The sequence below is a fragment of the Eurosta solidaginis genome, chromosome 4, assembly GCF_040869045.1.
Source record: "Eurosta solidaginis isolate ZX-2024a chromosome 4, ASM4086904v1, whole genome shotgun sequence".
NCBI lineage: Eukaryota > Metazoa > Arthropoda > Insecta > Diptera > Tephritidae > Eurosta > Eurosta solidaginis.
This window is the reverse complement of record NC_090322.1, coordinates 173,962,933-173,986,737: the sequence shown is the minus strand read 5'-3', so window position 1 is coordinate 173,986,737 and position 23,805 is coordinate 173,962,933. Positions and strand designations below refer to the sequence as shown.

At 40.7% G+C, this 23,805-nt stretch overlaps 2 protein-coding genes across 20 annotated transcripts in view; both read right to left on the bottom strand.

Moving 5' to 3' along the window:
* rdgA (retinal degeneration A) overlaps positions 1-23,805 on the bottom strand; it is a 1,310,388-nt gene that overhangs the window by 169,126 nt on the left and 1,117,457 nt on the right. For all 19 annotated transcript variants that reach the window (XM_067783802.1, XM_067783806.1, XM_067783805.1 and 16 more), the window contains one exon: positions 20,843-20,969. In XM_067783802.1, the coding sequence (XP_067639903.1) occupies positions 20,843-20,969 (127 nt within the window). The remainder of the gene's footprint in view (positions 1-20,842; positions 20,970-23,805) is intronic.
* LOC137250651 (piggyBac transposable element-derived protein 4-like) lies at positions 17,178-20,836 on the bottom strand. Its single transcript, XM_067783823.1, has 2 exons — positions 18,608-20,836; positions 17,178-18,529 (listed from the first exon to the last, which is right to left on the bottom strand). Exon 1 carries the CDS (start codon positions 20,127-20,129, stop codon positions 18,879-18,881), a length of 1,251 nt encoding a protein of 416 aa, XP_067639924.1. The 5' UTR covers positions 20,130-20,836; the 3' UTR covers positions 17,178-18,529; positions 18,608-18,878.

The window sequence follows — 23,805 nt, the reverse complement described above, 5'->3', positions numbered from 1 at the left end:
CTTACGGGATTACAAATAAAGTGAAGCTAATTATAAAACCATGTTAATAAGGCAGCAGGCGCATTGGAGCGAATAAAAAGTTAGATAGAAACATACAGGTAAAGCTAATAAAAGCGTGCTAATAAAAACAATTGATGGAGGGCGGATGGCGGGAGTAGAGGAGAGGACCACTGATCGTTCCTCCAAAATTGTCTAGATCTCGTTCTGTATGTACCAGATACCAAAAACTATTGATTTAGGAGAAAATTTAGATTGAGTTATAACAATTTATGGATTTTACACCAGAGGGGGAGATAAAGGGGGGCGGGCGGAGGGTGTCACTGCTTACTTTGTAAGCCCTCGACTTATTTGACCCCTTGAGTCTGTGATATTGGTGAAGGCCAGTATACGTAAAGTTATAATGTGTAAAAATTATGAAAAATAATTTCTCGAAGGGTCGTGGGACCCCACCCCTCTTTCCATGTTCGAAAAAATTTCGCTAGTAGACTACTGTCTGTGTCCCAAATTTCATCAAAATCCGTGTAGCCATTCTGGCGTGATTCAGTCGCAAAGACGAAAAAATATAATAATTAAATTATAACTGTTCCTAGGGGGCGGGGACCACGCCCCTTTTGAAAAATATATAGCTTGTAGATCCTTCTAGACTATTGGCTATATGTGTGCAAAATTTCATCCAAATCGGTCCAGCCGTTCTTGCGTTATTGAGTCACAAAGACAAACGTCTGGACAAACATCCAAACATCCAAACATCTAAACATCCAAACATCCAAACATCTTAACATCCAAACATCCAAACATCTAAACATCCAAACATCCAAACATCTTAACATCCAAACTTTGCCATTTATAATATATACTAGCCTATACCCGCGGCCCCGTCCGCAAGGAGAAAATAAAATATATGTGATATTCACGTTAGCCTGCTTATCAAGTTATATGTTTAAAAATTATTTTTGTCTAATGTATTTTATTTTTGTAATTTAGTAAAAAAAAAGAACTAAATGAGAAGATAAGCTGAAAGGCACGCTTTCATGAATAGTACCATACAGTTTTTTCGAATTAAACAAAAAAAAAAAAAAAAAAAATAGAAAGATTTACTACTCATAGAACAAAGGAGTGAAACTACAATTAGCTAAAACCAAAGAGAATTTTTTAGATGAAAGTAGTGTTGCTTTTTCGGGTAATTAGTTGGTTAAAATATTACAAAAAGTGTAATTATAGTTATAAGAGTTCCTTACACGATTATAGAACGAAAAAGCTGTGTTAGATTGAAGATAGAACATACCGAATTTTAATTACGAATAATTAGCAGCAAATCCACGACCATAAAAGCTCATAATTTAAAAAGGCATGTGTGCTGAACTACCGGCTGCGAAGATACCTAAAATGATCCCAGAAGGGCGCGAGATGATACTAAAATTCCAGGAATGATCCCGAAAATCGTCCAGAAATTAACCAGGGTCCCACAATTATTCAGAAATAGTCCCGAAAAAGTCCCGAAATTACCCCTATGGGTTCCCGTACAAATCCCGAAAACCATCCAGAAATGATACCGAAAGTCTCCCCAAATCATCCCGTATTAGTCCCGAAAAAGTACAGGAATGGCCCCGACGGGAGTCTTGACGGATCCCGAAAACCATCCAGAAATTATGCCGGAAGGGACACCAAATGATCCCGAAAAAGTCACGAAATGGCCCCGACGGGATCCCGGATGGATCCCGAAAACCATATTGAAATGATGTCGGAAAATACCCCAAATGATCCCGAAATAGCCCCGAAAAAGTCCCGAAATGATCCCGACGGGATCCCGGACGGATCCCGAAAACTATCCAGAAATGATGCCGGAAAGGTCCTCAAATGATCCCCTAATAGTCCCGAAATGACCCTGACAGGATCCCGGACGGATGCCGAAAGGGTCTCCAAATGATCCCGAATTAGTCGAGAAAAAGTCCCGAAATGACACCGACTGGATCCCGAAAACCATCTAGAAATGATGCCGGAAGGTACCCCAAATGATCCGGAAAAAGTCCTAAAATGACCCCGGCGGGTCCCGGATGAATCCCGAAAACCATACAGAAATGATGCCGGAAGGGACCCCAAATAATCTCGAGGAAATCCTTAAATTACCATGACGGGATCCGGACGGATACCGAAAACCATCCAGATAGGATGCCGGAAAGGTCCTCAAATGATCCTCTAACGGATTCCGAAAATCATCCAGAAATGATGCCGAAATGGTTCCTAAATTATCCCGTATTATTCGAGAAAAAGTCCCGAAATTACCCCGACGGGATAACGGACGGATCCCGAAAACCATGTATAAATGATGCCGGAAGGTGCACCAAATGATCCCGAAATAGTCCCGCAATTACCCCAACCATCTAGAAATGATGCCGGAAGGGACCCCAAATGATCTCGAAGAAGTCCTGAAATTACCCCAACCCCAAAAAATCCCGAAAAAGTCCCGAAATGACCTCGTCGGGATCCCGGACATATACCGAAAACCACCAAGAAATGATGCCGGTAGGTACCCCAAACTGATCCCGAAATAGTCCCAAAATGATCCCGTCGGGATCCCGAACGGATCCCCAAAACTATCCAGAAATGATGCCGGAAAGGGCTTCAAATGATCCCCTAATAGTCTCGAAATCACCCTGACGGAATCCCGGACGGATCCCGAAAACCATCCAGAAATGATGCCGAAAGGGTCCCTAAATTATCCCGTATTAGTCGAGAAAAAGTCCCGAAATGACCCCGACGGGATCCCGGACGAATCCCGAAAGCCATCCAGAAATGATGCCGGAAGGAACCCCAAATGATCCCGAAAAAGTCGCGAAATGATCCCGACGGAATCCCGGACGGATACCGAAAACCATCCAGATAGGGTGCCGGAAAGGTCCTCAATGACCCTCTAATAGTCCCGAAATGACCCCGACGGAATCCCGGATGAATCCCTAAAACAATCCAGAAATGGTGCCGAAAGGGTCCCCAAATGATCCCGTATTAGTCGAGAAAAAGTCCCGAAATGACCCCGACGGGATCCCGGACGAATCCCGAAAGCCATCCAGAAATGATGCCGGAAGGAACCCCAAATGATCCCGAAAAAGTCGCGAAATGATCCCGACGGAATCCCGGACGGATACCGAAAACCATCCAGATAGGGTGCCGGAAAGGTCCTCAAATGACCCCCTAATAGTCCCGAAATTACCCTCACGGGATCCCGATGGATCCCTAAAACCATCCAGAAATGATGCCGGAAGGGACCCCAAATGATCCCGAAAAAGTCGCAAAATGACCCCGACGGGGTCCCGGGCGAATCCCGAAAACCATCCAGAAATGATGCCGGAGAGGTCCTCAAATGATCCCCTAAGTGTCCCGAAATGGTCCGCGCGGATACCGGACGGATCCCGAAAACCATCCAGTAACGATGCCGAAGGGGTCCCCAAATAATCCCGTATTAGTAGAGAAAAAGTCCCGAAATGACCAAGACGGGATCCCCGACGGATACCGAAATCCATCCAGAAATGATGCTGGAAGGGACCCCAAATGATCCCGTATTCGTAGAGAAAAAGTTCCGAAATGACCCCGACGGTATTTCGGACGAACCCCGGAAACTATGGAGAAATGATACCGAAATAGTCCCGAAATGACCCCGTCGCGATCTCGGACGAGTCTCGAAAACTATTCAGAAATGATGCCGGAAGGGTCTTCAAATGATCCCCTAATAGTCCTGAAATGACCCTGACGGGATCCCGGACGGATCCCGAAAACCATCCAGAAATGATTAGGGAGGGGACCCAAAATAACCCCGAAAGGTCCCGTAGTTATCCCGGAAACCATCAGGAATTTATCTCTCAAAGGTACGCAAATGATCCCGAAAATACCCCGACGGAATCCCGGACGGATCCCGAAAACTATACAGAAATGATCCCGGAAGGGTCCCAAAACGATCCCGAAAAAGTCTCGAAATAGTTCCGAAAAAGTCCCGAAATGACCCCGGCGGGATCCTGGACGGATCCCGAAAACCATCCAGAAATGATCCCGGAAGGGTTTCGATACGACCCTAACCATGTTAATAAGGCAGCAGGCGCGTTGGAGCGAATGAAGAGTTACATTGAAACATACAGGTAAAGCTAATAAAAGCGTGCTAATAAAAACAACTGAAGGAGGGCGGATGGCGGGAGGAGAAGGAGAGGACCACTGATCGTTTTTTCCAAAATTCTTTAGATCTCGATCTATATGTGCCAGATACCAAAAACTCTTGATTTTGGAGAAAATTTATTTTGAGTTATAACAATTTATAGATTTTACACCAGAGGTGGAGAGAAGGGGGGAGGGAGACGGAGGGTGTCACTGCTCACTTTGTAAGCCCTCGACTTATTTGACCCCTTGAGTCTGTGATATTGGTGAAGGCCAGTATACGTAAAGTTATAATGTGTAAAAATTATTAAAAAGTAATTGCTCGAAGGGGTAGTGGGACCCCCACCCCTCTTTCAATGTTCGAAAAAAATTTCGCTAATAGACTACTGTCTGTGTCCCAAATTTCATCAAAATCCGTGTAGCCGTTCTGGCGTGATTCAGTCGCAAAAACTAAAAAATATAATAATTAAATTATAACTGTTCCTAGGGGGCGGGGACCTCCCCCTTTTGAAAAATATATAGCTAGTAGATCCTTCTAGACTATTGGCTATATGTGTGCAAAATTTCATCCAAATCGGTCCAGCCGTTCTTGCGTGATTGAATCACAAAGACAAACGTCTGGACAAACATCCAAACATCTTCACATCCAAACTTTGCCATTTATAATATATATATATATATACAAGCCTTTACCCGAGGCCCCGTCCGCAAGGAGAAAATAAAATATATGTGCTATTCACGTTAGCCTGCTTATCAAGTTGTCTGTTTAAAAATTTTTTCTGTCAATGTATTTTATTTTTTAATACAGTAAAAAAAGAACTAACTGAGCTGATGGGCACGCTTACATGAATAGTACAATACACTTTTTTCGAATTAAAAAAAATACATTTTGTTTCTAAGTTAAATTAATTGATATGACAGGGGTGAAAGAATTACTACTCATAGAACAAAGGAGTGAAACTACAATTAGCTAAAACCAAAAAGAAGTTTTTAAATGAAAGCAGTGTTGCTTTTTCGGGTATTTAGTTGGTTAAAATATTACAAACATTTTAATTATAGTTGTAATAGTTCGTTACAGGATTCATTTAAAGATAGAACGAAAAAGCTGTGATATATTAAAGATAAAACATACCGAATTTTCATTACGAATAATTTGCCGTAAATCCACGGCCATGTGTGCTGAATTACCGGTTTCGAAGAGACCTAAAATGATCCCGGAAGTGTCCCTAAATGACACCAAATAGTCACGAAATGATGCCGACGGGATCCTGGACAAATCTCGAAAACTATTCTGAAATGATGCCGGAAGAGTCCCAAAATAATCCCGAAGTAGTCACGAAAAGTCCCGAAATGACCCTGACGGGATCCCGGACGGATCCCGAAAACCATCCAGATTTGATTCCTGAACGGTCCGCAAATGATCCCGATATAGTCCGAAAAAAGTCCCGAAAAAACTCTGACGGGATCCCGGACAAATCCCGAAAATCGCCCAGAAATTATCCCGGAGGAGTCCCAAAATGATTCCGAAATAGTAGTCACGAAAAAGGCCCGAAATGACCCTGACGGGATCCCGAAAACCATTCAGAAATGACTCTGGAGGGATCCCCAAATGATCCCGGAAAAGTCCACAAACCATCCAGAATTGATCTCTGAAGGTTCCGCAAATGATCCCGAAATAGTCCCGAAAGTCACGAAAAACTCAGACCCATCCCGAAAATCATGAATAAATTATCCTGGAAGGGTCCCAAAATTACCCCGAAATAACTCTGACGGGATCCCGGACAGATCCCGAAAATCATCCAGAACTGAGCTCTGAAACGTCCCCAAATAATCCAGAAATAGTCCGGAAAAAGTCCCGAAAAAACTCCGTCGGGATCCCGGACAGATCCCGAAAATCACCCAGAAATTATGCCGCAGGGGTCCCAAAATGATTCCGAAATAGTCCCGAAAAAGTCCCGAAATGTCCTTGAGGGGATCCCAGACCGATACCGAAAACCATCCAGAATTGATCTCTAAAGGGTCCGCAATTTATCCCAGATAAAGTCGCGAAAAAACTACGAAGGGATCCCGAACAGATCCCGAAAATCATAGAGAAATTATCCCGGAAGGGTCCCTAAATGATCCCGAAATAGTCCCGAAAAGGCGCGAAATAACCCTGACGGGATCCCGGACGGATCCCGAAAACCACCCAGAAATGATCTTTAAGGGCAACTGACCCCGAAATAGTCGTGAAAAAGTCCCGAAATTACTCCGACGGGATCCCGAAAACCATCCAGAAATTATCCCTGAAGGATCCCCAAATGATCCAAGAACAGTCTCGAAACTCCCTGACATTTTCCCGAAAAAGTAAAAAAATAAACCCGACGGGATCTCGGACGGATCCCGAAAACGATCCAGAAATGATGCCGGAAGGGACCCCAAATGATCCCGAAAAATTCCCGAAATTCCCCCGATGGGATCCCGGACGGATCCCGGACCATCCAGAAATGATGCCGGTTGGTACCCCAAAATGATCCCGAAATAGGCCAGAAATGACCCCGTCGGGATCCCAGACGGATCCCCAAAAGTATACAGAAATGATGCTGGAAGGTGAAATGATCCCCTTAAAGAAAGATGAAAAATGAAATGATCCCCTTATAGTTCCGAAATGATCCTGACGGGATTCCCGACGGATCCCGGAAACTATCCAGAAATGATGCCGGAAAGGTTCCCAAGTTATCCCCAAATAGTCCCGAAATTACCCCGACGGTATACCGGACGGATCACGAAAACCATCCGGAAATGATGGCGAAAGGGTCCCCAAATGATCCCGCATTAGTCGCGGGTTCCGAAATGATGCTGACGGGATCCCCGAAGGATCCCGGAAACTATCCAGAAATGATGCCGGAAAGGTTCCCAAGTTATCCCCAAATAGTCCCGAAATTACCCTGACGGTATCCCGGACGGATACCGAAAACCATCTAGAAAAGTGGCCGGAAGATACCCCAAATGATCCCGAAAAAGTCCTGAAATGATCCAGACGGGATCCCAGACGAATCCCGAAAACTATCCATCTAGGTACCCCAAATGATCCCGAAATAGTCCCGAAATGACCCCGCCGGGATCAAGGGCCGATCCCGAAAAAGTCCTGAAATGACCCCGACGGGATCCAGTACGGATCCCGAAAATCATCCAGAAATGATGAAGGTAAGTACCCAAATGATCCCGAAATAGTCCCGAAATGATCCCGACGGGATCCAGGACGGATCCCGAAAACCAACCAGAAATGATGCCGGTAGGTACCCCAAATGGTCCACAGGGTCCCGGACGGATCCCGTAAACCATCCAGAAACGATGCCGGAAGAGACCCCAAATGATCCCGCAAAAGTCCCAAAATGACCCCGACAGGATCCCGGACGGATCCCGAAAACCATCCAGAAATGATGCCGGGAGAGACCCCAAATGATCCCGCAAAAGTCCCAAAATGACCCCGACAGGATACCGGACGGATCCCGTAAACCATCCAGAAATGATGCCGGAAGAACCCCCATATGATCCCGAAAAAGTCCCCAAATGACCCCGACGATATCCCGGACGGATCCCGAAAACCATCCAGAAATGATGCCGGAAGAACCCCCAAATGATCCCGAAAAAGTCCCGAAATGACCCCGACGATATCCCGGACGGATCCCGAAAACCATCCAGAAATGATGCCGGAAGAGCCCCCAAATGATCCCGAAAATCCCCAAATGACCCCGACATACTCCAGAAAAGGTTCCGAAATGGCTCCGAGGGAAGTAACGACGGATCGCGAAAACCATACAGAAATGATTCCGGAAGGATCCCAAAATGATCCCGAAATAGTCCGGAAATGACCCAGATGGGATCCCGCACAGATCCAGAAATGATCCCGGAAGGGTCCAAAAACTATCCCGGAAAAGTAACAAAAAATCCCGAAATGGCTCCTACGGCATCCCGGACGGATCTCGGAAGGGTCCCCAAATGATCCCAAAATGGTCCCGAAATGACCCTGATGGATCCGGCAAGCCATCAAGAAATTATGCCGGAAGGGTCCCCAAATGATCCCGAAATAAAACAGAAAAAGTCACGAAACGACCTCTAGAGGATCCCCAAATGATCCCGTATTAGCCCCAAAAAAGTCCCAAAATGACCCTGACGGGATCCCGAAAGGATTCCGAAAACAATACAGAAATGATGCCGGAAAGGTCCTCAAATGATCCCCTAATAGTCCCGAAATGACCGTGACGGGATCCCGACAACTATCCAGAAATGATGCCGAAAGGGTCCGCAATTGATCCCGTATTAGTCGAAAAAAAGTCCCGAAAGGAACACGACGGGATCCCGGACGAATCCCAAAAACCATCCAGAAATGATGCCGGTAGGTATCCCAAATGATCCCGAAATAGTCCCGAAATGACCTCGTCGGCATCCCGGACGGATCCCGAAAATTATCCAGAAATGATGCCGGAAAGGTTCCCAAATGATCCCCTAATAGTCCCGAAATTACCCTAATGGGATCCCGGACGGATCCCGAAAACCATCCAGAAATGATGCAGAAAGGGTTCCCAAATGATCCCGTATTAGTCGCGAAAAAGTCCCGAAATGACCCCGACGGGATCCCGGACGGATCCCGAAAACCATCCAGAAATGATGCCGAAAGGGTTCCCAAATGATCCCGTATTAGTCGCGAAAAAGTCCCGAAATGACCCCGACGGGATCCCGGACGGATCCCGAAAACCATCCAGAAATGATGCCGGATGAGCCCCAAAATGATCCCGAAAAAGTCCCCAAATGACCCCGACGAGATCCCGGACGGATCCCGAAAACCATCCAGAAATGATGCCGGAAGAGCCCTCAAATGATCCCGAAAAAGTCCCCATATGACCCCGACGAGATTCCGCACGGATCCCGAAAACCATCCAGAAATGATGCCGGAAGGGTCCCCAAATGATCGCGAAATAGTCCCGAAATGATTCCGGAATAGTCCCGAAAATGTTCCAAAATAACCCCGACGGGATCCCGGACGGATCCCGTAAACTATACAGAAATCATCCCGGAAGGGTCCCAAAATGATCCCGAAATAGTCCCGAAAAAGTCCCGAAATTACCCCGGCGTAATCCCGGACCGATCCCGAAAACCATCCAGAAATGATCCCGGAAGGGTCTCGATATGACCCTTACGGGATTACAAATAAAGTGAAGCTAATTATAAAACCATGTTAATAAGGCAGCAGGTGCATTGGAGCGAATAAAAAGTTAGATAGAAACATACAGGTAAAGCTAATAAAAGCGTGCTAATAAAAACAATTGATGGAGGGCGGATGGCGGGAGTAGAGGAGAGGACCACTGATCGTTCCTCCAAAATTGTCTAGATCTCGTTCTGTATGTACCAGATACCAAAAACTATTGATTTAGGAGAAAATTTAGATTGAGTTATAACAATTTATGGATTTTACACCAGAGGGGGGATAAAGGGGGCGGGCGGAGGGTGTCACTGCTTACGTTGTAAGCCCTCGACTTATTTGACCCCTTGAGTCTGTGATATTGGTGAAGGCCAGTATACGTAAAGTTATAATGTGTAAAAATTATGAAAAATAATTTCTCGAAGGGGTCGTGGGACCACCACCCCTCTTTCCATGTTCGAAAAAAATTTCGCTAGTAGACTACTGTCTGTGTCCCAAATTTCATCAAAATCCGTGTAGCCATTCTGGCGTGATTCAGTCGCAAAGACGAAAAAATATAATAATTAAATTATAACTGTTCCTAGGGGGCGGGGACCACGCCCCTTTTGAAAAATATATAGCTAGTAGATCCTTCTAGACTATTGGCTATATGTGTGCAAAATTTCATCCAAATCGGTCCAGCCGTTCTTGCGTTATTGAGTCACAAAGACAAACGTCTGGACAAACATCCAAACATCCAAACATCCAAACATCTAAACATCCAAACATCCAAACATCTTAACATCCAAACTTTGCAATTTATAATATATATTAGATTAGATATATTAGATTAGACTAGCAAAAACATGTGACTACTGCTATGTCATCAGCCTTCCTGGGAGTACGATTCTTCCCTGGAGACTACGATGCTTAGATGTGCAAAGAAAGATTATTTCGCCCTTCGGTTGAAAAATGCAACCTCCACCATGTAACATCTCCGAACGGGTATTGCATACCTAATGGATAGGGAGACCCGGTAGTGTGTATAACTTGAAAATTTTAGAGTTTCAATTTTACGCCCTATTAATCTAGGCCCTAATATATGCATTGGGCCGGGTCGATTTGTGGGGAGGCAAAAAATCGCCATTGCTCTGTGAAAATCATATTCTAGGGATCAAAATAGAAACTTTTCCGAAGGAACCATACCTCTAAAACGAATTCTGGTGTCCCCCAATTTGGGTCGAACTTTTGGGTAGGGGCAAATTTTGAAAAATCCCACTTTGACCCATTTAGAGTGCTCCAATCGAGTCCAAATGTACGACCGACCCCCACTAACTTTGGAGGCCCGACCCACCGATGCCAGTGGCACACCCCCTGGAACTCCCCTGGGGGTTCACCATACAAACGATTAAAAAAATCGCCGGTTTTTCACTTAAATGAAAAAATCAGCGAAATTCCTATGTTTTTTCTTTTTGGAGTTTATTTATTTAGTCAGAACATACATATGTAAATGAAAAAATGAATTTAACTTAGTAATAGAAAAGAAATTAAAAAAAAATTATTAGAAATTAGCGTTTTTACAACCCTTTTAAAACCAAGGCATCACTGTGATGCATTTGCATGTCGTAAACATAGTTGTGTGGGTTTTTCATTCAACCGTTTTAAAAAATGAAGGTATCACTGTGACACAATTGCAGATCGTAAAATTGCTTGTGTCGTTTTTTTTAAGCCACCACAAGACACAGCAAGTAGAATTGAAATTACCATTTCATTCTTATTACCTCGTCTCGTAGACCATATATAACGCAACAGTTTTTGTGAATTCATTAAGTCGTTGTGAAGAACTCAAAGTGTGAAGTGCTAATTTCAGATAAAAAATATTAAAAAAAAAAAAATAATAAGTGAAGGGACCATTCCAAATCAAAAAGTTTACAATGAATCTACCATCCTCTACACCGCAAGATGAAGCAACTACATCAACAACTATCGAAAACCCAATGAGTCATATACCCAAGCATGATGTTACTGTTTTTGGTGTGTCTACTGATTTAACTGATCTTAATTTACCAACCTATCTGGATATCTTGAGATATTATTTTTACTTAAGCGAACGTGCTAAAACAGAACAAAAAAAGTTTTCCCATAAATCATTCACTATTCAAGTACAAGATAAGTTGATTGGAATTTGGGAAAAACTTTGTATGGAAATAATGCTGAAAAAAAGTGTATTTAATAAATTGCTTAACAAGTATCAAGAGCAAATCAAGAGAAGAAACAACACCCAACAATTCACAGAGTATGTAAAATCTCTGGAAACAATTTTTTACATTGGACCATGTAAATGCGATTTGAAGGCAGCTCCATGTGCATGCGGCTGGGTTCCCGAACGTCTCAAAGACTTCATGCACGATCAACATAATCAGAGAAGACTAACAATTGATGCATTTATGATGGAAACTGAAGAGCAAGGAGCAACGTCTATGTCATCAATGCCAACATACCAAGATCGCGATGATTCAACATACGCACCGCCACCGGTTCAAGGAGATATGGATAGAAGCACAAGTTCACAATACACAGAGAGATACGATTGTTTTAACTTTGCCTTGGTATGTGACATATTTGGTGTGCCTGACAGAGTAGTATCAACATTGGGAACCGCTCTTTTGCAAGATTTTAATTAAAGATAAGCATGGGAAACCTCTCATCATGGATAAATCGAAAGTTCGTAGAGAAAAAGAGAAATGCAGACAAGAACTGCTTCGCAAACGGTTAGATGATACCAATTTGTTAGCGTTTTCATCGATGGCAGAAAAGATGATACTTCAGCGATAGATAAACTTGATGAGAAGTATCATACTAGGATGGTAAAAGAACCTCATCTTGTTATTTTGAGAGAACCCAATTCTGAATTGATTGGTTACGTACGACTGGAACATGTAACCGCTGAATACAAAACAACCAAATTAAATGGTTTTTTCAACGATAAAAATATATCACTGGATGCATTAATTGGAATATGCACTGACGGTTAGCCAACAAACACTGGCCCACACGGTGGAATTATACGACGATTCGAATTGCTGTTAAAAAGACCATTGCATTGGTTCGTTTGCCTTCTACACTTCAACGAACTTCCGTTTCGGCAGTTGTTTGATGCTTTGGATAAATCAACCAGCACTGGACCAAGATCGGCAACCGGAAAACTGAGCCGTCAAATCGAAACTTGTGAAACTCTTCCGGTAGGTTATTCCTATCACTCATTTATTATAATTGTCAACCATTTTTAATTATTTTATTATTATATATTTTCATGTGGTGGACGGCTTCCAGAAAATTGAGTTGCAAAATATGCCCCCTGATCCAGAAAAAATTGAATTTTCCACCGATTCGAAGTACTTATACGACATGGCCCATGCAATTTCTAGCGGCGTGGTTCCGGTGGATCTGGCTAACATCAAACCAGAGAAAATTGTACATTCTCCGTGGCTCACCAAGGCCGCTAGATTATTGCGATTATATGTGACAATGGAAAATCCAGATGCAAATTTAAGAATTCTGGTTGAATTTATAATTAAATGTTATGTGCCAAGGTACTTCAATATCAAGTATTACAGCTCTGTCGTGTACGGCAGCGCATTATTTTTCAAGTTCATTGGTTGGTCACGATTTCTAGAACCTCGTTTACGCAAAATTGTCAATCAAGTAATTAAAGATAATTCATATTATGCGCATTCGGAAAATATCTTGTTATAATGTTGTTTGATGATAGCAAAGAAAAGCGCGACTGTGCCATCAAGAAAATTCTACGCTATCGAACCGATGTCGACGAGCCAATGGAACTTAGGGTTTATAAAAAAACCAGATATAAACTTTAATTGCACAAGTTATACGGAAATGATCAATTTGAATGATATAAATATCGTATTTGAACCACCATTCACGCGAAGCATTACGTGCGATACATTGAAAGAATATTTAAATCAAGATGATCCACCGTTTAATGATCCAAAAATTCCATCACACATACAAGGAACGGAACGACATGTTCAATTGCTAGCTAGCGTTTCCAAACGGATTATACAGGAAATTGTAGAGGCTGTTATGGCGACGACTTTAGAGAGCCGTGCGAAATTGCCCAGACTTGAAAGTAAAAAAGACTTCAAACAATAATTTTTTTTAGTTTCTTTTCTATGACTCACTTAAATTAATTTTTTCATTTACATATGTTCTGACCAAATAAATTTCTTAGGAGAAAAAATAGATATTATTATAAATAAATAATAAATATTATTATAAATAAATAAATAAAAATAAAGAAAAAACATAGCCATTTAGCTGATTTTTTCATGTAAAGTGCAAAACCAGCGATTTTTTGAAATGTTTGTATGGTGAACCCCCAGGGGGGTTCCAGGGGGTGTGCCACTGGCATCGGTGGGTCGGGCCTCCAAAGTTAGTGGGGGTCGGTCATACATTTGGACTCGATTGGAGCACTCTAAATGGGTCAAAGTGGGATTTTTAAAAATTTGCCCCTACCCAAAAGTTCGACCCAAATTGGGGGACACCAGAATTCGTTTTAGAGGTATTGTGCCTTCGGCAAAGTTTCTTATTTTGATCCCTAGAATACGATTTTCACAGAGCAATGAGCGATTTTTAAATCGACCCGCCCTAATATGCATATTATATTTGTAATATCAGGGTCCAGCATAAAAGTATACAATCAAGCAACTTGGCTGTCTCCCGAGCCAAATTGATCGTGATAGACGACATATACCTGTCGTCAAACGCGTGGTAGAGTAGTAGCGAGGCAGAGTACCGGCGAGCTAGAGTACCGAGTCGCATCATTGTTGATAGAAATACTTTCGATATTGCAAAGTACTTCGTCTATTTGGAAACCTGCTTTAAAGAAGAAAACAAGACAGGATCATTTTTGCCAATAAGTGCTAGTTTGAGCTGAGTACGTAATAGTGAAACAAATAAACGAAGATCACTACTAGATGTCTCCTATCATAGCTTTCCTAACGTATAGCCCGAAATCGAAGATGGTGTCGGGGTACTCGAGAAAAAAGGACTGGCAAATGTTTGATCTTTCTCTGATGCCAATGGTATTTTTAATCGAATAGGAGCATAGTACTGCAAATTATAGCACAGCGGATTCGATTTCATGGTCTTTTAATGAGAAAGGATCCTCCGTCTGCCGACTTCTGTGGCAACGGATGTCGGGGACGCACATTTTTTTTTTAAATGGGTGAAATATGACTTCTGATCCCTTATTGTGCGCCGTTAGTTCTGCTTACTCCAAACTGGAAAAAGAAGCGGTAAAGATGGGTTTGATGGCGAATGAGGATAAAACGAAGTACCTGCTGTCATGGAGAAAGCGTCAGCGTATATACGCCTTGGCAACCACATTACTGTTGGCAGCCATCATTTCGAAATAGTAAAAGACCTTGTTTATTTGGGAACCAGCATCAACACTAGCAACAACATCAGCACTGAAATCCAGCGAAGAACCAATCTTTCCAATAAATGCTACTTTGAACTAAGTAGGCAATTGAAAAGTAAAGTCCTCTCTCGGCAAACGAAAATCATACTCTGCAAGTCACTTATCGTATATGTCCTGCTATATGGTGCAAAAGCATGGGCCATGACAACATCAGATGAAGCGGCTCTGGGAGTGTTTGAGAGAAAAGTTCTTCGAAAGATTTATGGACATCTACGCGTTGGCGATGGCGAGAACCGAAGAAGATTTAATGATGAGCTGTACGAGCTATACGCAGACATGAACATAGTCCAGCGAATTAAAACGCAGCGGCTGCGCTGGCTAGGCTATGTTATGCGAATGAAAGATGGTGCTCCGGTCAAGAAAGTGTTTCTATTGGAACCCGCCTATGGAAGCAGAGGTAGAGGGCGGCCCCAACTCCGCTTGGAAGGACCGGGTGGAAAACGATTTAAACTCCCTTGGTGTGACCAATTGGCGCCGGTTGGCAGAGAGAAGAAGCGACTGACGCGCCTTGTTGGACGGCCATAACCGTTTAAACGGTCAAGCGCCAATTAAGTAAGTAAGTAAGATCCCTTATTGCTTACAATTGGGGTAACTTTTCATTCAGAATTGGTGGCAGGCTTTTTTTTTTATTCTGAGATGACTAAAGTTGCCTAGACGGTGAAGTGCTAATTAGTGGTCATAAAATACTAAATCTATGTTTGATAGACTTTACTATGATGATAAGGAACCACCGATCACCGAGAACCAGATTTGTTGAAAATGCTCTAAAAAATTAGATAATAATTTTTATCCTGAACATTTCCATCTCTCTATTCGTGTATGCGCTTACAGCCTACTCTAGGGCGAACCGATTTAAGTGTATGTTTGCTTAACAAATATGCGATATCGAAATTTTCTAATTGATCCTAATGGCGCTGGAAAATTTATATAAATTTCCTTTTCTCCTAAATGTTCTCGTTGATTATGCCATTGCTACAGTTTTACATATACATATTTTGTGTACGCCAGGGCGTATGAGTAACATCCGACTACATATTCAATTACAAATACCCAGCTGATTTGTTCTACATACTTGATGCTTTATCCATTTGCTGCAATCGAACATTTTTGAACTGCATTAGCATAATTGTTGTAAGTGTGGTGTGCAAACAAAAAAGCAAGGAATATTTTTAGAACAGCTAATACATAGCGGTAAAGCAAAATAGCAGTCATTGAAGGAGTGTGTCTTTAAATTGCGTTTGAATTTGTTAAGATAGGAGCCCACGCTCTCTTATGATTAACAAGTTCAGTCATAGGAATTAGCTTGCTAGGATTGCTTAGATGTGATGACTGTTAGGAAGTGCCATACATAGCAGTGCATGCCGTAGACACCTCTTGAGGTAGTAGTTATAAAGGCTGATTTTCATACATTGTCTTCGTAACTATATTAGAAATCACTAGTCTGATTGCCAGATACTTTCTATAGTGGCTAACAGCAGCGCCTAAACGTAGCCAATAAAGGAGTTTAGCAGTTTTCGAAATGGATCTGTACAACGAGCTTTGTCAGTTGTCTAAAATTTAATCTTCTATTCTAATTAAAAAAAATTTTCAATTGTGAAAAAATATTTCAAAACGATAACTATAATAAAAAAATCGTTGTTAGGCCTTGAGCTCGATTCAAACCCGTGATATTACAAATAAATAGGCCGACAAAACAACAAAAATTGTAAATAAAATTTATAAAATGTTAAAAATATTGTAGCGAATTCTCGATAATTCCTTTGCCTTCTCTTATATTTCCATTCACTAAACTGTTGAATAAATAACTCAAATGTTCTTTCTTATTTACAGCACAATTATGGTAGTATAAATTCAGATTTGAAATTATTCCCTTTCTTCACTTACAACGTTTTAAAACCAAACAAAATAACTATCGCTTGAACTGTCTCGCTTTCATACTCTCAATTGCCTCGTTCGCCTTATTCTCCCAGGGTATAGACTTTTTGCGAGCGTCTTTCTCGATTAGTTGCTTATTAACTTCTCTCATCTGCTGCATCTCATATGCTCTCTTCGATGTATATGTGTGAGTAATGTCTTCTGCGCTCTTTGTTACTGTGTATATGAGTGTGTAGCTGCTTGTTGTCTCATCTGATAAGATTTTCGTTGTAGTTGTACAGCATTTATTGAATATTAACCACAATAATAACCGCAAATCCCGGAATACTCATGGAGGTTAAACTCGAAGATACATAAAGCGAAATTTCCCAAGATCCCTTAGTATCTTAAACTCTAATAGAAAAAATAATAAAATGCGTAGAAATTTGCAATATTATCAAGAATTTTTTACAACGTGTGCAAAAGATATTATAAAATAAATAGCGGAACCGGCAGATTTATCCCGCCCTGCAAACAAAAAACGTTAAATTAAAGTTTCTAAACCTTTTCCAGTTTAAGTACAGAAACTTAAAATTCAAGTTAAGAAAATTACAATTCAAGTTCAGTATGCCCAATTTCACAATTCAAGTTCAGAAATTTACAATTTAAGTTTAGAGTTTTCAATTGTAATTTTCTGAACCTGAATTGTAATTTTCTGAACTTGAAATGGAAATTTTGAACTTGCATTGTAATTTTCTCCACTTGTTTTGTAATTTTCTGAATTTAAATTGAAATTCCTGAACTGGAAAAGGTGTACAGAACCGATACAAAAGTTAAATTGAAGCTTCAGTAGAAAAAATCCTGTCCATCTCGCTGTTCCAATACTTATCTCTATCGTTCTCTCAGAGACTTCAAGTGTCCACTTTAAATTTCTAAATTAGAACCATTTGGGGCCGTTTTCAGCATCTTTATAGCTAAGTTAAAATTCAACTGAAGGATAGCAATCCTTTGCTGACTTACAGGAATAATACCCGAAAATTCTACCAAAAAATCGGACGTATGACGAAAGGGTTCAAGGCTCGGGCAGATTACTGCGGATATGACAATGGCGACCTACTAACTAACGTACAGAGCGTTTTTAAGCTGTGGATGGAGCACTGCTCTTGATCGCTAGCTAACAAGGGAGAGGATGAACCAGATACCCCAAATTAAATTATTTGTCAAAAAAATTCTAAATGGAAGCAACTTGTCAATAACAACAATTTAAATCATTGCAAAGGCCTTCCTATTTATGTTAATCGATTACTCTTGCCAGCTAAATTAAACAGAAAGAAAATCAAGCACAACAAGATTTTCTCAAATGCTTTCATCTTCGCAATACCAAGCTTTAAACAAACTTGCTACGCTGGTGATGTTTCGCAATGAGTTCGTTTGAATTATTTAACCCTCCGATGAGTGACAGTTCTGAACTTTACGGCCGTGTGAAAAGGTCCCTACGGAACTTTTTTTGTAAATCATGTTTTTTCATATACAAATTTTTTTAAAAATTTTTTTATAACTAAATTCTACATACAAAAATAATTTTTTCAATTTAAAAAAAAATTTTTTTCCTTGAATTTTCTTAAGACTATTATAAAAAAGTTAAAAAATTATTGTTGTTGAGCGTGTACTTCTTGTCCCCCGCCCTGTGCGCAAGTGCTGCAGCGATGTAAAAGTGTGCTATGTTCTCCGCAAACAGCGTTGCCGCAGCCGAAGCAGTATGCCCGCGTTTTCCGCTGCCGCCCGTACTCAGAACGGCAAAGGCGACATAACGGTCTACTTGACCTAGCCGCAAACGACGGTGCATTGCCTTCCATCGGTCTTGGTAATACCTGAAATGAAAAGCAAAATAAAAAACAAATAAATATATATTCTATTCTTGAATTTGAAGATGTTTTTATTACACTGACATCGAATGCTTCCATCGCATTGCGTATCCTTGGATATGAGGTTATATGGTTGTTCAGGGCACGTTCTTCGATATTTGGTTTGGCCAATTGTTTCGTTAGCAGTAACAAGAAAGACCGCCGTCTGTCACTCCTTTTTATAGGCTTCATTTCGTTGTAAATCGTAAAAGCAGCCAATGCAGCGACGTCCAGCATATTATAAAACATGACAACGCCGCATTTGTTGGCGTTGTAATCTAATATGGCATAGGGCTTACGATTCTCGGTTTGCTCGTCAACGCGGCAGGTGTAGTGCATTGTGAAGGGCACGTTCACCACTTTTTTTTTTTTTCGGCACGTATGAGCATAACGCTATATCCCCTCCGTTGAACCCAAATAATGTACTATTGATGGTGCGCTTCGGATTCTTCTTGAACTCCTGTGGAATGAATGTTTTGTTGTAGCGCACTGAACCAACATATGCGGTCTTCATCCTCACCAAAATATGCGCCAAGTCAAAGGCTAAGAAATTATCCGCGTATATAGTACGGCCAGCATCTAAATATTTTTCCACAAGATCCTGCACTACGTTCTGCCCTTGGTTTATCTCCCGTTGTTGGTTTGGCAGTTTTCCAGAATATATCATTCCCTTCATAGGATAATAACTCTGTGAGTCGCATAACCACCATACTTTCAAACCATACTTAGCTGGCTTTGACGGAATATATTGTGTGAAGCGGGTGCGGCCTCTGTAAGGGAACAACTGCTCATCAACTGTTAGTGCTTCATGAGGAGTGTAAGCTGCTGCCAAGTTATGTTGCAACATTTGCCAAATATCGTCAATAGCCGCAGTTTTGCTGTTGATGACTCGCTGTTGTGGAGTATTTCCATTGTCGAATCGAATAAATTGCTTTATACACATGAAGCGATCGTACGACAACGCAGCTTTGTATATTGGGCAACGCGTCGCGCCCCATAATTCCATAGCTGGTTCATGGTTTGATCTTGTGAGTCCAGCATACAAAAGAATAGCTACAAAGGCGTCAAACTCTTTCACTATCACTGGCTTCCACTCCTTTTTCTTCGTGGGATTCGCCAAATTCCATTCAGCTGTAACCTCCCTGCCTTTACGATTTGTTTCACGTAGCACTAAGTGTATTATTTCCTGTGTCATGATTGAACGTATTATTGTATAGGGGTCGTGTATATTTCCTGTTGGTCCTGGTTTCTTTCTTGTGAAGTCGACCACGTTATGATTACGAGTGCGTGATGTTGGTGGTGCTTTGTTACTCCATTGGGTGCCATCTTTACCAATATAGTAACTTTCATTCGTTTCCTGTCCATCATTTTTTTCCTCTTCATCATCGTCGTCATCAGTATCTTCATTTAGCTCGACGTATCCTTCAGTTTCGGCATCTGACTCTTCAGCAGGTTGGTATGTGCGATCTTCATCATCCTCAACTTCATAATTATCAATAGCAGCAATATCAATTTCTTCATCCATGTCTTCGTCCATAAAATCTATTATCAACTGCACGCCTTTCATCCGCAGTCATTTGCTGGTAACGTCTACTACGGCGTACAACCATTTTCAGCAACGTCCAAATTACTTGCATCTGCCATATTTATATTTTTGTTTCTATCACACACGATTTTACTCTTCGTTGTCTAAATTTTGACTGATTTGGTTTACGAAACTACAACTTCTTTTATACTCTTTCGTACGTCTACCTGAACTCAAAGACATTAGGGATGATGATAAAAACAAAAAATTCTAAGAACTGGTTTATTGCTAGTAGTATAAAATTAGAATATTGTGCCTTTCCTTGAAAGCAATAAAGTTCATGTCTTCGAATTTTTATTAGAATTTTTTGTTTTTGTAGTGGCCGAAGTAGGAGTAATTTCAGTTTGAAAAGCCAAAAAGGTCCCTCACTCATCGGAGGGTTAATTAGGTGATGCGATCGTATTGTGTACTTAGTAAGTTAATTAAGTAGTCCGATAGCAAGAAATTTAGTAACCTTCCTATGAAAGTAAAGCGTGGAAGATTAGCTGATTTGTTTAAGATGTAAAAGCTATTGCCATGAGACAAACAACATTTTCAACCTAAGTAGGAATTTCTTACAATTAATTATATACCTAGCATAACTTAAGAATGAGCATCTTAATTCCTCATATATGATGATATGATAAAGTTTTCATCAGAATCTTAAACAAATATTACTTTAAAAAATATATGAATGTAAATATTTTTACACTTACCCAATGTACACTCTTCGCCAATCTTCGCTTGATTAAAGCAAGATTCCTTGTTATGATACACTTCATGACACCATGCACAGGATAATGCAACTATTTCCTTCGAACCAAAGAGTTTGCCTTGGACAGCCTGGAAATTTTAATATAATAAAAAATGTTGCGTGAAATTTTTCATAGGTAGTATTTTGTCAAACAATTTTTATAATTCTGTGTCAACATCAAAAAAAAAAAAAACATCGCAAATCGGTGGACTCAACCCAAAAGGCCTCGTTGCCTTAAAAACTAAAAAAAAATTTACTAGATCTATATATATAACACTGCGTAACAAAAACGAGCTTTAGATCTGTCCTATAAACCAAATATACTTTACCGGAAAGGGGAGATAAAATCAAAATACACGTGTATCGGCGATTTTCATGTACACGTCAGAATTTTTTTTTATGTATAAAGCTCGTAGTGTCTGTCCGTCTGTCCGCCATAAACAGTTTAATGTTAGAAAGCTACTATTGATAAACTACAAATATATGGAGTAGGGTGGGTGGAAAAAAAAATTTTTTTCGGAACGCTTTACAAGTTATGCCGAAGAAAGTGAAAACAATTTTTTTTTAATTAAGGAAAATCTGAGAATTGATAAAAAATCTATTTTTTTTAATTTGACGTGATACAGACATTTACACGAGTCTGCCTGCAAAAATTCAGCTCGATTGGAACACGGAAAAAGGGTTAAAAATCGATCCAAAGTCTTTCACACATTTATTATTTTGCGCATTTAAGTTTGAATTCTAGAAGCCTTTTGTAGATTAAAGGGATTGGTACTTTTATTTCGTCATCATCGTTAATTGGCGCTTAAAAATTCACGCCAGCTATCCCTGTTTCCCGCTAATTGACGCCAATTGGAACCACCAAGTGAGGCAAAGCCTTACTCCACCTGCCTCTCCTCACTCAGGGTCAGGTCTCCTGTGCTTCCAAACTGCAGTGTCGACTGTAATACTTTCTTGGCCCGAGCGTCGTCTTCCGTTTGCATAACATGGTCTAGCCAGCGAAGCCTTTGAGATCACGGACATAAAGGACAGAATCATAAATCTTTCGGAGACATTTTCTCTCAAACACTCTTCTCCGACGTCGTCTATGATTTCGAGCAATACACCAGTACAGGTATGATGAGCGACTTGTAGAACGTAATATTTGTTCACCGAGAGGGGAGTTTACTTTCCAATTGCCTGCTCATTCCAAAGTAGAACTTTTTGGCAAGAGTTATTCTCCGTTTTATTTCTAAGCTGACATTGTTTTTGCTGGTTCCCCAATAGATGCAATACTTCGCAGTCTCGAATTTTTATCCGTCAACAATGACGTGGCTGCCAAGGGCCGAATATGCCAATTATTTTTTGGATAACAGCAAGTACTTTGGCTTGTCCTCATTTACCGCAAGACCCACTTTTACCTTCTACCGTTATTTCAGCGACCCTGAAAGAAATGGGCCACATTTTTTTACGTGAGTCGAACAGTTGTAGAGTACTCCTGTAAATACTCCTAAAGTACTTAAATCATCTCTAAGGAGTATACCAATAAATATAACAAAATTTTCAACTAAAAAATTTAAAATTGTGTAACGAATTTAGGGAAACTCCGCTTATTTTACACCTTCTGCTAACGTTCCAATTGCTAAATTGTCGAATAAATAACTCCAATATTTAATAATGCAAAATGGTCTTTATTAGATTACTTTGAGAGTAGTACAATTATACTTCACTTCGCAACTGATAGCGTGTTTAAATCAAACTGATTACTGACTACTCAGCTTGCTCTGCTTTTATACTCTCTGTTGCCTTGTCCACTTATTTCTCTAAATGTCTAGACGCTTCTCCTTCTGGAATCTTCTACTTGGTTACCAGCTATATGCGCGTGTATTTGTAGTTTATAGCCTCTCGCATACCCATATGCGTGTGTATATGTGAGCACTACTTCGGCTTATGGTGAGTATCTCTCTGTTGCCTTGTATGTACATGTGTAAATGATGATTGATGTGTTTACGTACATACGAGTGGCGGCTTAGTATCGGATTAGGGATGCTTAGTGATGTGAATATTCGTCACAATTGTATGAAGTTATTGCGTTTTGCTATGAAACGGATTTTTTGGGATATTCCATGAATGGTTCAATTTTCTGTTTGTTGCTCCTCACTTTATAATGTGTAGTTAAATCACATCCATATCTCAAAAAAAAATTAAGGGTGCGCTTATTTTTTTTGATTTTGAACTCGTCAATTAAGTTTAGATGAATCATACCATGTCATTGTTTGCATGTCTGTTGTCGTGTTAGGTTGTACGGTAGTTTTTTGAAGAGTAGAATTTTTGAAAAAAGGGGTAGATAAATGTAGATAGAGCAATTTTAGAAAATTTAGCAATCAGTTCGGGTCGGACCTCCATTAGCCTAAGCAATTTTGAAAACCTATTTCGGGAGTGTCATTCGAAATTGTTTTCGCGACATTGTAGGGCTGATTTCGGGACTACATTTAGGTAAGTCCCATTTTTTTTTAGAACATTTGTACTATTTAGGGATCATTTGGATCGTTTTAGGACTGTTGTCGGGAATATCTTGGGAAAGCTCCGGCACTTTTTTCAGAATTGTGGTGTGGTGGTAGCGTGTTACGGGTAAATCAACATCAAATATTTATAAAACAGTTTTTTCTATTAAAAAAATAGTAATAAATAAGACCGATCTAAACCTCCTCAGAGGTAAAACGAGCCAAGAATTTTTTGTATCTTTCGGGATTGTGCCCAGGAATATTTCGGTTTGGTATTGGAACTATATCTTGAATATTTTAAGGGTCATTTTGGAAATACTTCGGAACAGATGGGATCTTTGCGGGAAAGTTTCTGTACTAACTAACGATTGAGTTCAGTTCCATTTGGGAGTCATGTGTGTATATTCTAAGCCCCCTAACCCGCTGGAGTCGAATTGTTGTC

Coding starts and splice junctions, on each gene's coding strand:
- LOC137250651 (XM_067783823.1), bottom strand. CDS start 20,129: ATGAAAGGCGTGCAGTTGATAATAGATTTTATGGACGAAGACATGGAT.